Below are 16,001 nucleotides of genomic sequence, written 5' to 3'. Positions count from 1 at the left end.
AGTCCAATTCCTCCCGAATTTTGTTGAGCCTTATCTGGCACCACTTTAATGTTGAACTTTAGTTGATGAGATTCTTGTACATAGGCTTGAATAAATCTATGCTACAGCTTAACTAGTGGTCCTAATTCTTCACGACTGACTGAAGCTTACATCAGATTTATATTAGCATTAGAATTGAAATAAACACTGTTTATTCCAGGTAAAGTGTGGAAAAACAGTACTATTGGTAATCAGTCTTAAAATGTTCATTGTATCGTATTGTAAAAAAAAAATCAGATTGTCTAAAACTGTTGAATAGCACTATACTCTATTAAACATATTTTGACCATACAACCATACAGTTTCAACTGGGTGCATTTAAGCCACCCAGAATCACTTCAACAGTGAGATGAATGACATATAAATGTAATAAAAGAAGTAAATAAATAAATTCTTACATTATCATCAGTGCTGGATATAAATGATTCCAAATTTACAGATGACCAATATTTGTAAGAAACAACAAAAAAATGGTACAAATCTTTTTAACAAATTAAGACGCTTGATCTTTCTAACTAGAGATATCAGAAAATAAATCTGTATGTCCAATCACTTCTGTATAGATATTTCTCCATAGTCAAGAATACTCCAAGCTTTATCATTCATTCAATCAATTTTTATGCCACCATCTCCACTATAAGGTGATTCTGGGAGGCTTACAGATTTATAGCAGGCATGAAAATCCTCAGCTTCCTAAATTCTCAAGATTCTTTCAAGAATGCATATCTCAAGAAAGAACTGAGTTATATCGAAGGATATGCTGTAACTTTATATATGTTGACTTGGATGGTGTTCAAATGTTCTCAGAACTGTACAGTAGACAAACTGTGCAAGGCTTAAAAGAGGTTCTGAAAAATGCTTAAATGAAGACTTTGAACTACTGTTAGTGGAGCATGTCAGTTCCTGCTTCCATTTCTATTAAATTGCTCTGCTCCTCATCTTTTCAATAATATTTTCCTTCTACTTATTCAGTGATTTACTGCAAAAGATTCATCAACAATTACCTTATGGCTAATATAGTTGGGGAAAAACATTTGATTACTTTTAATTCTAATTGTGTGGAATAAAAATCAAACCATAAGAAATAGTGACATATATATAAATGTTGTATGTTTGTCTTATGTTTTAATGTGTATAAATAAATAAAAATTTAAAAAAAGAATGAATTGACATCAATAAAAATGTCCATACTGTGTCATCTGAAGTTTACCTGGAGGATTTCGATTATTTTCAGTTTGGTATCCATTACCAGAATGTCCTCTTTCTCAGGTTCAACTTGTTTCACGTTACCTTCTGGGACAGCAGCCAAGGGCGTCATAGGCAAGAACCCACCACCTCTGAGTACCACTTGGGTCATGAGCTCTCCAACACCATGGATCGATCTCATCACATTGCTCCCTTCAGAAACAGATAAATACCCCAGACAAATATTTTAAATTAATTAATTAATTAATTAATTCACCAAATTTATTATTTTTATAAATAACTCAAGGTGGTAAACATACATAATAATCCTTCCTCCTCCTATTTTCCTCACAACAACAACAACCCTGTATGGTGAGGTGAGGTGAGTTGGGCTAAGAGGAATTGACTGGCCTAAAGTCACCCAGCCAGCTTTCATATCTAAACTAGAGTTGCATAATTCTTAATCAAGAGAAACCTCAAATTGCACCAATTCTCTATACTGGCATTTTGCCAGATACTCCTACAAATTACCATTCAAGGAATGTTGGGATCTTCTTATAATGCATAATTTCAAACTCTCAAGATTGTAAATGCAAGATTTCATGTAAGCTCAACAAACTTACATTTTTTAACAATACCAAGTAGAAATTATAAATGTTATAAATAAGATTCTAATCACCCATCTCCTTCCACTTATGACTGTGTGATTGTAACTTTGTTGCTTGTATCCTTATGATTTATATTGATATTGTTTCCTGGTTGCTTATTTGTGCCCTATAACTATCATTAAGTGTTGCACCTTAAGATTTTTGATGAAGGTATCTTTTCTTTTATGTACACTGAGAGCATACGCACCAAGACAAATTCCTTGTGTGTCCAATCAATTCTATTCTATTCTAATTCCTACATTGGAATGCTTCTGTAGGAAATACTATTCTAATTCTTAGTGTGAATGATTGTGGACAGCAATGTAATACCGCATCTGGCCTAAGGAAAAAGTCTTAAAGACCTTGCCATCCTATTATCTGATTCTGTTCTGACCCAGCCTTCGCAAGTAGTGATAAGACATTTACTCACAAGTAAAACAACCCCTTTTTATAACAGGGCAGTAACAGTCTTTTATTCACATGGATAAACAAAAAAAATCAAATGTAATTAGTCTCAACAAACCCGGGTTTAGCCAAGAAATTCGAATTGCTTGCTGTATACTAGAAACGAACGGCTGTCTGCAACAACCGGCCACTCCCAAACCCCTCCTATTTCCCAGCCAGGGAGGGGCTGGCTATCATCTGTGTCTGCCTCTCCTTGAGAGCCGGCTTACTGCTTTCCTTTTCTCTCCTCTCTTTTCCACTCAGTGCATACACACATCTGGGATGGCCCCCATCTGTTCCTTCCCCCTCCCTCATTTGTTCCGTCCTCCCCACCTGGGGAGGCTCTGCCTCTGTCTCTGATGCTGTTTCCTTATCAGAGCCTTCCAAAGGCCCTGAAGCTGGCCCAGGTTCTCCCTCAACCTCCTCCTCATCTGACTCTGCTACTAGCTCTGCTGGTTAGCCAACGGGCCACAACAGATGGGTCAAATGTCTCTCAACATCTCCTCCGCTTTTCCTTGCCATTCTTACCTCTACTTTCTTCCCCTTTTGTTGCCTTTGTAATAGGGAAAATAGTTGCAACATGAACACAGTCCAGAATAGCCAAGAGAATTTTTGTTAGTCTTAGAAGATCACAAAAATTATAGAAGCCAAAATATATCAGATTTCGGGCTAAGTTCACAACCTGTTTTTAAAAGAAGGAAAGATAATCAGTAGAACTGGATTTTTTCTTTTGCAAACTCAATATTCTTTTTAAAATTCAGAAAATTGTCTAAGACACCAAAGTCAGCCCTTTAAGTCCTCTCCTGCCTTTTAATTAACATTTAACATTCCTAGCCTCATTGATATTTTATATACTCCTTTTATGCTTTTAATATTTTACTACATATCACTCAGAATCTCTCTGTGGGAGAGATGGGCAGTTCTTAAATCTGACAAATAAATAAATGTAGAAATAATATTTGTATACAAAAGTTTCTAAATATCCTTATTCTAAAATACATACCAGTGCTATAGTACTGAATAATTAGTACCTATGGTTTTTTCCTCCCAGATTTTATGTTTTTGATTTTTATATTCCAGATAATTTAGGTTCTCTGGTGTTGAGGGGTTGTTTATTTTCTGTTATTATTTACATAATAAATACAATACAACACAAAGAATAACAAAATAACATTTTCATTTTAACGTATCCTTACATCTATCAGCCATTTAATTATTATTATTTTTCTTTCATGTTGATTAGATGTTAGGGATATTTAATGACAAAAACACTTTCTAGTGAGTAAAAACTTCTATCTATGATTTTGGAAAAATCTCCAGCATTTATAGCAGATGACAAATTTTCTAGGTCTTTTACATGAGGCAGACGGGAGCAACGTCATTTCTGTGGCAGCCTGACATAATTTGCCGAAAAGTCTTTACGAGAGGCCATTCAGCATCTCCATTATGGCTTTTCAGTGCCACATGAAAACCTCCTTGTTCTCTCAGGTATTTTAAGATTTTATTTTAATTAAATAAAAATTTAATTAAATAAGATACTGCTATTAGCATACTGAGATTTGTGCCCTATTGTATTTTAGTGCTGTTTCTAATTGCATAGTTATTGCTGTAATTTGCTAGCAAACTTCCCATTCAAGGCAAACTACTGGTTGGAAAGGTATAAAACTAAGCAAATAGAATAAGTTGCTGGAAAATATTTGAAGCTGCCTTTAACTATTGATATTATATTTTCAGCTGGCACAGGAAATCTTTCTCTTCTCTTGTCCTCATCCTTTTAACTCATTTTGGAATCTGGGTTTTTATTTTATTTTTATTTTTATTTGTACGCTGGACAGATGCTATGCAACTTATTTATGAATAAATCAGTTGGCAGACTTGAGAAAATATACAAATATGTATGCACGATCTGACCATTGAATCACTTATGGTTAGCATCACCAACATTTGTTCTTGCAGCTCAGCTGGATGCATAAAACATTTACCTCGAAGGTGAGTTTATTTTTTTCTTTATCAGAAAATGGGAATCTTTGGCAAACAACATCTCTTAAATATTCCTCCACAAACTCCATAGTTTGTGCAAACCTCTCCTTGATTTCGTCTTTGGAAGTTCCACTGCTGTCGTAGCTAAACAACAATTCAAAAACAAGAAAACAAAAAGTGACCATTTTTTAAAAAGTTCTGCCTCCTTTTTTTCCTGTGAAAAAAAATATCTACGCGAAATTTAGATTAACCCTAAACACTTAATGAAAATATAGGTAGTCCTCCACTTACAACAGTTTATTTAATGATCAATCAAAGTTACAAGGCATTGAAAAAAGTGACTTATGACCATTTTTCACACTTACGACCATTGCATGGTCATGTGTTCAAAATTAAGATGCTAGGCACCTGGTTCATATTTATGATGGTTGCAGTGTCCTGGGGTCATGTGATCCCCTTTTGCGACCTTCTGACAAGCAAAGTCAATGGGGAAGCTAGATTCACTTAACAACTGTGTGGCTAACATAAGACCTGCAGTGATTCACTTAACAGCTATGGCAAGAAAGGTCATAAAATGGGGCAAAACTCACTTAGCAAATGTCTTACCTAGCAACATTAATTTTGGGCTCAACTGTGGTTGTAAGTCAACCACAATTTTATAATTTGTACAACTGTAGGTTCTCACTCAATTAGGTGGGGTTTTTTTTGCGTTCATTACATTACGCAAGCACAGAATAGTTTGTACAATTTTATAATTTGCATAGAACGTGACGAGTGATACTGGAAATTCTTACCAGAAGGAATATAGCAGGCACTTTTTTCAACTAACCAATTTTATTAAAAGGCATCAAATTTTGTGAACTGGAAAAGATGTTATTAGACTCTTTCCGATTTGGTTTTTTGCAACAACAGGCTAACACAACAATTCTCCTACAGGAGAATTCTTTAAGAGTAAGAAGACTCCCAAGGATTTAAGGTCACCGTGCTTCATTTAGAGCAGGGGTTCAAACTCAAGGCCTGTGGGCCGCATTCGGCCCACAGTCTGCTTAGATCTGCCTGTGGGGCCACCCTGGAAACATCAAAGGATCAGCCTGTAGTACCTCTGCCAGTGAAAACAGGGCCCTCCCGAGCTCCGTTTTCGCTAGCAGAGGGTTGCAGGAGGCTGTCACAGCCAGAAGCGAAGCTCAGGAGCCCATTTTCACTGGTAGAGCACTCAGGCCACCACTGGTGCCCCTGACACAAGTTATGTTGAACTGGCCATTCCTACCCTGGCCATCCCCACCCTCGCCACCCCGAGATCAAACACCACCCTGATGCAGCCCTCAATGAAATTGAGTTTGATACCCCTGATTTAGAGAATCATTTGGTCACAAATACTCACTCATCAATTGCTATTTCAGATGGTATCTCTGACCATAGTCGAGCATATTTCACTGGCGTCACTTGTTCTTGCGGATCTCGGTCAACATGCATGTGCAACATCAGTCGACAAAACGAAGCTCTCAAGTCATAAGGCAAATTCTCATCCGACATGCAGCGAAGAATCAGGTCTACATCCAACTGCCCAGATATTTCATTTATAGCTAAGTACTGGCGATCAAGGCACATCCGAGCAAAAAGATTCAGCTGGTACCTTGTAAAGCAGAAGAAAAATTAGGAAAGCATCATTTTACCCGAGAGACTGAAAAATCGTCATCATCACCATGGCAGTTTGCATTAAAGAAATTATAATCAAATTAATGAAAGATAAAAGATGCCAAGTATAACAGATCACTTGTAAAGAAGCAGGAGGTCTCATTCTCCATTACCAAAGGCTTGGGGTACAGCAATAGCAGAGTGGGGGACATCTGGATCTTGGGGGGGTGGACTTAATTCTAAAGGGCAAGCACTGCTACAGAGAAGTAGCAGTGCTTGCTATCTTAACATGATAAGATACATATTCTGAGGTGATGAGTGCAAAATACATTTTATGGATTATGGAAATATATTTTAAAAATAATCAGATTTAAAAAATAGAGGATAAATGACACTGTAAATTTAGTTAAAAAATACTCATGCTTCAAGGCCTCATTCCCTATTTAACTAAACTCGGAAATCTGCCATGAAACTGGAAACTGGAGCAGCTGACATTGTGTATATGTATTTTATTTATTTATTTATTTATTATTTAAATTTCTATACCGCCCTTCTCCCGAAGGACTCAGGGCGGTTCACAGCCAGATAAAAATACATAATAATATTACAATATAAATACAATTAAAATACAATTAAAAAACTTATTCAATTGGCCGAGATTAAAATTTAGGATAAATAATAAAAAACCCATTAAAAACCCATAAATTTAAAAACTAACCCAGTCCTGCACAGATGAATAAGTGAGTTTTAAGCTCGCGACGAAAGGTTCGGAGGTCCGGAAGTTGACGGAGTCCTGGGGGGAGTTCGTTCCAGAGGGCGGGAGCCCCCACAGAGAAGGCCCTTCCCCTGGGCGTCGCCAGACGACACTGTCGCGCCGACGGCACCCTGAGGAGTCCCTCTCTGTGAGAGCGCACGGGTCGGTGAGAGGTATTCGGTAGCAGTAGGCGGTCCCGTAAATAGCCCGGCCCTATGCCATGGAGCGCGTTGAAGACGTTCACCAAAACCTTGAAGCGCACCCGGAAGGCCACAGGTAGCCAGTGCAGTCTGCGCAGGATAGGTGTCACGCGGGAGCCACGAGGGGCTCCCTCTATCACCCGCGCAGCCGCATTCTGGACTAACTGAAGCCTCCGGATGCCCCTCAAGGGAAGCCCCATGTAGAGAGCATTGCAGTAATCCAGACGAGACATCACGAGGGCGTGAGTGACTATGCACAAGGCATCCCGGTCTAGAAAGGGGCGCAACTGGCGCACCAGGCGAACCTGGTGGAAAGCTCTCCTGGAGACGGCCGTCAGGTGGTCTTCAAAAGACAGCCGTTCATCCAGGAGAACGCCCAAGTTGCGCACCCTCTCCATCGGGGCCAATGACTCGCTCCCAACAGTCAGCCGTGGACTCAGCTGACTGTACCGGGATGCCGGCATCCACAGCCACTCCGTCTTGGAGGGATTGAGCTTGAGCCTGTTTCTCCCCATCCAGACCCGTACGGCTTCCAAACACCGGGACAGCACTTGATAGCTTCATTGGGGTGGCCGGTGTGGAAAAGTACAGCTGGGTGTCATCAGCGTACAGCTGGTACCTCACACGAAGCCACTGATGATCTCACCCAGCGGCTTCATATAGATGTTGAACAGAAGGCGAGAGAATCGACCCCTGCGGCACCACAAGTGAGGCGCGCGGGTCGACCTCTGCCCCCCCGTCAACACCGTCTGCGGCCGGTCGGAGAGATAGGAGGAGAACCACCGATAAACGGTGCCTCTCACTCCCAATCCCTCCAACCGGCGCAGCAGGATACCATGGTCGATGGTATCAAAAGCCGCTGAGAAGTCTAATAGGACCAGGGCAGAGGAACAACCCCTATCCCTGGCCCTCCAGAGATCATCCACCAATGCGACCAAAGCCGTCTCAGTGTTGTAACAGGGCCGGAAGCCGGACTGGAACGGGTCTAGATAGACAGTTTCCTCCAGGTGCAGGGGAAACTGATATGCCACCATACTCTCTACAACCTTCGCCGCGAAGCGAAGGTTGGAGACCGGACGATAATTACCTAAAACAGCCGGGTCCAGGGAAGGCTTCTTGAGGAGGGGCCTCACTACCGCCTCTTTCAAGGCGGCAGGAAAGACTCCCTCCAACAAGGAAGCGCTCGTAATCACCTGGAGCCAGCCTCGTGTCACCTCCTGAGTGGCCAGCACCAGCCAGGAGGGGCACGGGTCCAGTAAACACGTGGTGGCATTCAATCTACCCAGCAACCTGTCCATGTCCTCGGGAGCCACAGGGTCAAACTCATCCCAGACAATATCACCAAGACCGCCCTCAGACGCCCCGTCCGAATCGCCACAATTTTGGTCCAGACCATCCTGAAGCTGAACGATTTTATCGTATAGATAACCGTTAAACTCCTCAGCACGTCCCTGCAATGGGTCATCCCGCTCCCCCTGATGAAGGAGGGAGTGGGTCACCCGAAACAGGGCAGCTGGGCGGTTATCTGCCGACGCAATGAGGGAGGAGGCGTAGCAACGCCTCGCTTCCCTCAGTGCCACTAGGTAGGTCCTAGTATAGGATCTAACTAGTATCCGATCAGCCTCTGAACGGCTGGACCTCCAAGAACTCTCTAGGCGTCTTCTCCGGCGTTTCATCCCCCTCAGCTCCTCGGAGAACCAAGGAGCCGGTTGGGATCTGCGCCGGGTCAGAGGCCGCAGAGGCACGACACGGTCTATGTATCTATATGTATAAACGGGATCATGTACAAAACATATATTGTTAGCATCCAATATCCAGTTTCAAACTGCTAGACATTCCATGCTTACACAGGACATGGAAATCATCAAACTTGAAAGTGAAGCATTCAAATGAGGCTATAATGATGGCAATTTCTCACTAAATTAGCTTTTTCTGTGTATATTACATTACACAAACACAGACTTGGAATCCAAACTACTTACAGAATGTTTTGAATAACACTACCACATAGTCAAATATTTTTGAAAAATGTATCAGATTGACCAATGCTACTTACCTCTAAAAGAACAGCCTATAAAGAACAAAATAATAGTTCTATATTTTAGAAAATAAAGAAGGATTCTCATGGAGACTGCTGATTTTCCTAATCCTTTTGGCTATTTGTAATTCAGAAGCAGCTGTATAAAACCACACTCAGTACATGGTCACTGTATGAAGCAGAGTGATTCTATGAATCTGTTGTCAGAGCTCTATGAAATTGTTATCACAGCAAGGTATTTCCTATATCCAAATATCTATGGAGATTCATAGTCATCCAGGTCATGGTTTGTCCCAAAGGTGCTTTTTCAAGTGGCAGCTGGACCTTCTTCAGCTCAGAACTGAAGAAGCTTCTTGGATGAGAAGCGAAACGTCTTCAAAAAAAAAATCAGAAAGTCCAGCTGCCTCTTGAAAAAGCACCTTTGGTACTATATCCAAATAATTCCAAATTGAAAATGTTTTGATAGCTACCATTTAAAATTAACTATGAATATTAGAGTTCAAGTCATAAGAATAGGCCATTTAATAAAATTACAAACAGCTCTAGTGTAGACATTTCAGGTTATGCTACTAAAGCCAAGGATTACTTGTCATGTTAACCTGTAGTAGCTTAGGATATCTCGGTCTTCCTTCTGTCCTTCTTTGGCATCTTGTGCCAGCTCTCTGATACTCTTACTGCGGACCTCTTTGCTGCTGTCTCGCCAGAATAACCAGACTTCTTCTTCGTCCTCACCAACCTCCAGGGAGTTCTCTCCAGATGATAACTCCTCAAACTCAAAACGAGACAGGACCAGTCTGAAGAATTGTGCAAAAATGAAGAACAGTTATTTGTATTTCTACCTTCAGGGATGAGTGAGTGGATTCCCATTAGATTTCCAAACCCGAGGTAACATCACATCCTTTCAAGGTAGTCCCCAACTTATCACCATTCATTTAATGACTGACTGGAGTTACAGCGGCACTGAAAAAATGTGATTTAGAGCCAATTCTTGCACTTACAACCACTGCAGCATCCCCACAGTCATGGGTCAAAATTCAGGTGCCTGACAACCGGCATTTATGATGGTTGCAGCATTCCAGAGTTTTAGTATCCCCATTTGAAACCTTCTCAGCCAGCTTTTGATAAGCAAAGTCAACAGGGAAAGCCAGGTTCATTTAACAACCACATGATTCATTTAACAAAGGCAGTGATTCTCTCAACAACCATGGCAAATTATCAGGCATGATTCATTCAACCACTACCTTGCTTAGCAATGGAAATTCTGGTACCAAATGTAGTCATAAGTTGAGGACTATCTATAGTAAGAAATCATGCATTTTACAGCAATAGCTCTTATTGATTGCTTTAAAACCTATTTCAACAGATATTGTCTAGTCTAGGCTTATAAACTGATTGGAGAATCCAGAAAGCACCCATGCTGTTGCTATTAATAACTCTACTTATTATTATTATTTTTGCATTTCTCTCAAATTGGTAGTAATTTTATTTGCCATCTTTGCTATAGTTGTCCTCTTTCTAAAATGAATAAATCTATTTAAAAATGTCTAAACTTACTTAGTCTCGATAAGTATGTCAGCATTTGCTGGATTTAATACAGCTTTACAAATCAGCTCCTGAGTGACCGGAATAGACTTGTTCATAGACACACAAAGATCAGAAAGATAGTCCAAGAATCTATTCAGAGAAGAAAACAAAGAGTATAAAATGGGCACAATATTTCAGATTCCACTAAACTATATTATAAGCAGCATGATAAAGATTTGCAGAAATATATTTGTGGCTTCATACAGTAGTACATAACTACAAAGCCCTTGAGCTGATTTACCGGTTTTGATCATCTAACACCTCCTTTTAAAAATCTTTCAATTTCAAAAATTGCTAAGATTCTCAGAGAATCAAGATGCATCCATTTTCAGATAGCAGCAGATTCTATTTCAATAAACTATACTAATCCATAATAATGTAAGGTAGAATAGAGCTAAAAAAGAGAGGATCTCCATTAAAATGTGAAAGCGCAAGGGTTGAATGCAAAGAACAGGTATTTGGATAACCTGTTCAACATCTTAGAAAGTATTAGAAGTCCGGCTATTAGGAGGGATATCACAGTACAGCAGCAGAATAAGACATAAATAAATAGCAAACATATACAGTAAACTCTGAACTGCTATTAGCCGTATGGCTATCTGAGCCACAATTGAAGGGTTCATTCCTCCTCTATTATTATTATTAGCTGGATACCCATGCTTCGCTACAAAACTATGTGATGGGGCTTGATAAATTGGCATTTAAAGCTTGAAAATTAACGAGTAGTTAAAAAGTGACCGTATTGTTTCGTTCGAGACAGTAAACTAAGTTTCTGTTACAGATGAAGACATTATTGAAATGTAACAACAATGAAATAGATGGGCTTAAGCCCTTTAATCCCAGCAGCAACCGTGGGTGTTTTGTCTATGTAGCCAGGCTAATAAGTTGCATAGCATAGACTTTCAATTTGTCCCTCAGATGAATTGCTCAGGACCTCCCTGTAAACAACATTTCTGGTTTTGCTGTTTGGCTGGAGGATGACCAGGGTATCAGGTGAACTGACTCTGGAGCATGCCACATAGGACTGGCCATGGGAGAAACTGTCACTCCTCAGATGCACACCAGCTGCTTTCAAAGTCTGTCCCTCTGCCTTATTGATGGTGATGGTGTAGCAAACCTTAATGGGAAATTATAGATGTTTGAACTCAAAGCGGTAGTCTGATGGGATCAGAAGAATTCAGGGTATGAAAACAGTTTCTCCCTGATTGATGCCTGTGAAAATTGTGGCTTCGATTATGTGTTTGTACAGAGTCTTCACCTGAAGCCTGGTGCCATTGCACAGTTTTGGAAGGGTTAGATTGCGTAACAGCATGATTGGTGCGCCAACCTTGAGGTACTCTCAATTTTCACGTACATATCAACCAGAAATTGATTGAGAAGGTTGTGGAACAGCAGTAGGTAGCATTCTTCACCATCATGCTCCATTATTCTGTAGCTGTAAAAGGCAGCAGCAGCCACAGTCTTCTTGAGAGGGACCTTGGTGTTTGGGTCGCACTGAGGTATATTGATGTTAACAGCCAACTTCTCCATGGCAGAATATCAGAGGGTATTGGAGAGCGTCATAGGCAAAGTGCATCTCACTGATTTGTAACAATCTGTTGTCTCTGCTGTGGAGAACGATATCTCTCTTCTCAAAATCTTGGCTGAAAATGAGAACAGCCATTTCTGTAGTTGTGGGGGCATTGAAATGACCTCAGTGCTCTCCAGAAGACTTCCTATTGGCATTAATCACCACTTGGAAGTCCTTGTGGCCCTTAGGAATAGAATCAACAGTAGCCTTAAATTTCAGAATATACTTGTGTTCACGCAGCAACTTCTACAGTTGACTAACCAGTTGTAGATTAACGCCTAGGTAGATTTCACAACTGATGTCCCTCTCATTGTCATCATCACCAACAAAGTATATCTGGAGAAATGAAGGCTGCTGGTGAGGCCCGCCACGATACTCCTTATCCTGTGGTAGACCTGCCACTCCACTTTGAATGTTGGCATAAAATTTCCCTCCTTCACCTCTCTGGCTCCAAAAGACACTATTTGGAAGCATCCGTTGTACTTCTGGACAGCAGAAAGAAAGTGCTTTGCCATTGGATGCTGGTGCGTGAGAAGGCTGTTCAGGGGAGGGCTTAAGGGGAGGGATGTGGACTTTACCGCCACTGCAGCACATCTTGGGACTCTCATCCTGCCATTTTAGAGCATGGCACCAGGCAAAGGGTAATCGGGGTCCAAGATCAACAAACCTATCCCTGGAATAATCAGTCTGAGGTTCATATTTAAAACCAGACAAATACATATTAGTCCAAGATACTGATCTCATTTGTGACTGATTAATATAGGGGTTATTAGATGTATACTTTTTTACAGCCTATCTACTGACTTGGGGCTGAGTTTGATGATACTTGTGTACAGCTTCCCTTACTTGTGTTTTCTTAATCACATCTGTAAATCTTTTTCTGCATTTTTTGCTTCTTTTCCCTTTAACTGGTATTACAGTAGAAGGAACAGATTTATCTGAACTGAGGAGGAAAATAAGGGGGGGAAATCTGCCACTGCCTATCAGCATCCATCGGTATTCATCTAGCTAGCATCCTGTCAACGTGTGAGAAAGTTGAGGGGTGTTTGGAAATTCAAACAATATTTGCTGTGTGAGCAAGAAGGAGATAGGAAGGAGGCTGGGCGTGGCTTAGCTCAACTGTTCTGTAGTAAAGCTGCTTGCTGCTGTGAAAGTAAAACTGAAAGTGAAACTCTTCTCTGCTTTTATTTTATATTTGGAACAGATTTCTTTTCAGGTGGGGAGGGGGAGCAGAACTCCTTAGCATCAGGGCGTGTTAATCATAATATAGGAAATACTAATGCTCTGATGGTCATTTTGAAGAATCCTTTCTTAGTGAGCACCTAGAAGCCAAGAGGAACATATGTGGCAAATTTCAAGTTTGTAGGATTTACGTTTCTGGAGATTTTGTGATTATGGCGTGAGTGGTTTTCACTTTTATATATATATATAGATTATTATTTGTTTGCAGACAAATTGATTAAAAAACTTACCTGGGTTCTCGGTTTTTTCTTACAAGGCTTACAAAGGTATCAATCTCAGCAGCTGTGATGTGTTTCTCCAACAGTTTGCGATTGTTGTGGAGCAAGGCTGTTATAGTGTCTTCTGCTAAGACATCATAGCCAATTTGTTTCTGCATGAAGCCAAACTGCTTGGCTATATATTCCTGGCAAAGTATTAAAAAGGGGGAGGGAGAAAGAAAACAAATGCTAATTCCACTATAATATTTATTTTTATAGACTTAAGGGAGTTATTGGTTGTTCTTAATGAAAAACCAGGCATATCCCTAAGACTGAACCAGATGTTCAGTCCTGATTTTTGGCCCAGTTGCTATTCAAATTAAATCATAGTTTATCCACTTTGCATTAAGCAATTGACAATTATTTTCCATTTAAACAGAAGGCCCAAATATCAGATGGATGGAAGTTTGCAAGCTGAAGATCCATTCAGAATGATGGAATGATTCCACATTTATCCAATCCAAAGTAAAAAGTTCTTTAGTTAGAAAATAAAAATCAGATGTGGGTATAGGATGGGATATATCTGGCATGATATATACTAGCATTACTTAGTTCTTGTGAAAAAGGTCCTGTGAACTTTTTGGACCCAAACAGAAAACAAGCAAGCAGCATGACATAGCTGAGAACAGCAGAAGTATAATTTCCAAATCATGGCAGTATCTCTACTCAGAATCTACATAAAGTACTGCATCCAATCCCAGGAATTTAAGAACAGCTTAGAGAAATAACAGGTACATACCAAAGCATTGGGAATAAAAGAGATTGAAGAAGTTAGGAGTATTTAACTTCAATAAAGATGCTGAGGGAGGATACCACAGCATTCTTCATACATGGAAGGATATCACACAGTAAAAGGTATAGAATAACAGAGTTGGAAGCGACCTTGGAGGTCTTTTAGTCCAACGCCTTGCTTAGGTAGGAAACCCTACACCACTTCAGATAAATGGTTATCCAACATGTTTTCTCTCATTCCAGATTGTAAAATGCAAATCATGGTCAAGTTAGCAGAAAGATATGTTGTGATAAGTAAGAACTATTCTTCCTAACAGTAAGAGCATTCTGTGTCACAAACACAGACCAAGAAAGGCACTGGGCTCATCTTTGTTAGATGAGTTAAAGAGGAGGCAAGCAATCTCTTAAGGATGCTTTCATTTGGAGTTCTGCATAGAGCAGGTGCTTAGATTTAGTGGCCTAAAAATAGTCCCTTCCAAGTCGGTGACAATGATTCTTGTCAAAAAACATAGAAGTGGCTTGCCATGGCCACCTTCTATTTTATTTATTTATTTTGTCAAACACAACAATATATATAAGTATAAGCATGAAATAACCATATAAACTGAATATAACCAAAGGGAACATTAGGACAGGAACGGTAGGCACGCTGGTGCTCTTATGCACACCCCTTACAGACCTCTTAGGAATGGGGTGAGGTCAACAGTAGATAGTCTTTGGTTAAAGTTTTGGGGATTTTGGGATTCTAGTATGTTTGTTCAATTTCTCAATCTACTGGTAATTTGGTCCATCCAAAAGCATTTCTGTACAGTTTATTTTTTTTAGATCAGCTAAGGCTAGCTAGGTGCTGCAACCTGATAAGCTTTAATTCTTTCAAATTTTACTCACTTGATTTTTCCTGTAGTCTTGTTGGGAATGTCTTAACACTCTGTAACAGAGGCGGCAGATATGTCTGAACGGAGCATGGCGCTGATCTCCAAGTTCCTCCAATCTCAGCATCGGCCCATCTCCACAGTCAGTAAACGGGGCTTGCAATAACTTGAAAATCTGGAGCATAATTTGAGGAAGGAAGAAATTACCTTTCCTGTCATCACAATCAGAAATGTGTATAAGCTCTTACTAATTACAGGAGTTGTGTACTTTACCTGCTTTAGAATATTTTGCTCTCTCATTAGTTTTTGCCGTTCTCGGTTTGGCTTTGAGAACATGACTTCAAGTACATCTTGACCAGAATTTGTTCCACCAGTAACAAAATATACCAAATCTTCCAGCAACTTTGTAACAGACCTAGAGATATATATATTTTTAAAGAAAATATAGTTCTTAGTACAAAATTAAATTCCAGCATATCCACACACAGTAATGTATTCTGTAACTCTATTCAGTTAAGAAGATAGGTGCATACTGTATTAAGAATATTTAATCCAAAACCAATATCAAAATTTCTTTAAATTCTTAAAAAAAAATTCAGAAGCGCAAACCCAAGATGAATTTAGCAATATTTTCTATTGCCTAAACTAATGTAGGATTTTCAATCTGGTTGTGGTCTTGTCATGCTCTCACAAAATTACTAATACAAACATGGAGATTCTGTAAGACTGAATCATCTGATACAGTTTTAGCTATTTTGAAAGTGCTTGTTTTTATTTCATTTTGAACTCTGTAACTACTTCTGGAGGTATTGCAGTATTTCA

At 39.8% G+C, this 16,001-nt stretch overlaps 1 protein-coding gene across 1 annotated transcript in view; it reads right to left on the bottom strand.

The window, feature by feature from the left end:
- ITPR1 (inositol 1,4,5-trisphosphate receptor type 1) overlaps positions 1-16,001 on the bottom strand; it is a 309,457-nt gene that overhangs the window by 153,291 nt on the left and 140,165 nt on the right. The window contains exons 14-22 of the mRNA XM_058168445.1: positions 15,453-15,594; positions 15,196-15,354; positions 13,549-13,721; positions 10,477-10,596; positions 9,522-9,716; positions 5,677-5,928; positions 4,298-4,439; positions 2,844-2,997; positions 1,250-1,437 (exon numbers count right to left, since the gene is read on the bottom strand). Coding sequence (XP_058024428.1) covers positions 1,250-1,437; positions 2,844-2,997; positions 4,298-4,439; positions 5,677-5,928; positions 9,522-9,716; positions 10,477-10,596; positions 13,549-13,721; positions 15,196-15,354; positions 15,453-15,594 — 1,525 coding nt within the window. The remainder of the gene's footprint in view (positions 1-1,249; positions 1,438-2,843; positions 2,998-4,297; positions 4,440-5,676; positions 5,929-9,521; positions 9,717-10,476; positions 10,597-13,548; positions 13,722-15,195; positions 15,355-15,452; positions 15,595-16,001) is intronic.

This window comes from Ahaetulla prasina, chromosome 2, assembly GCF_028640845.1.
Source record: "Ahaetulla prasina isolate Xishuangbanna chromosome 2, ASM2864084v1, whole genome shotgun sequence".
NCBI classification, from domain to species: domain Eukaryota; kingdom Metazoa; phylum Chordata; class Lepidosauria; order Squamata; family Colubridae; genus Ahaetulla; species Ahaetulla prasina.
This window is presented reverse-complemented; position numbering and strand designations above follow the sequence as displayed.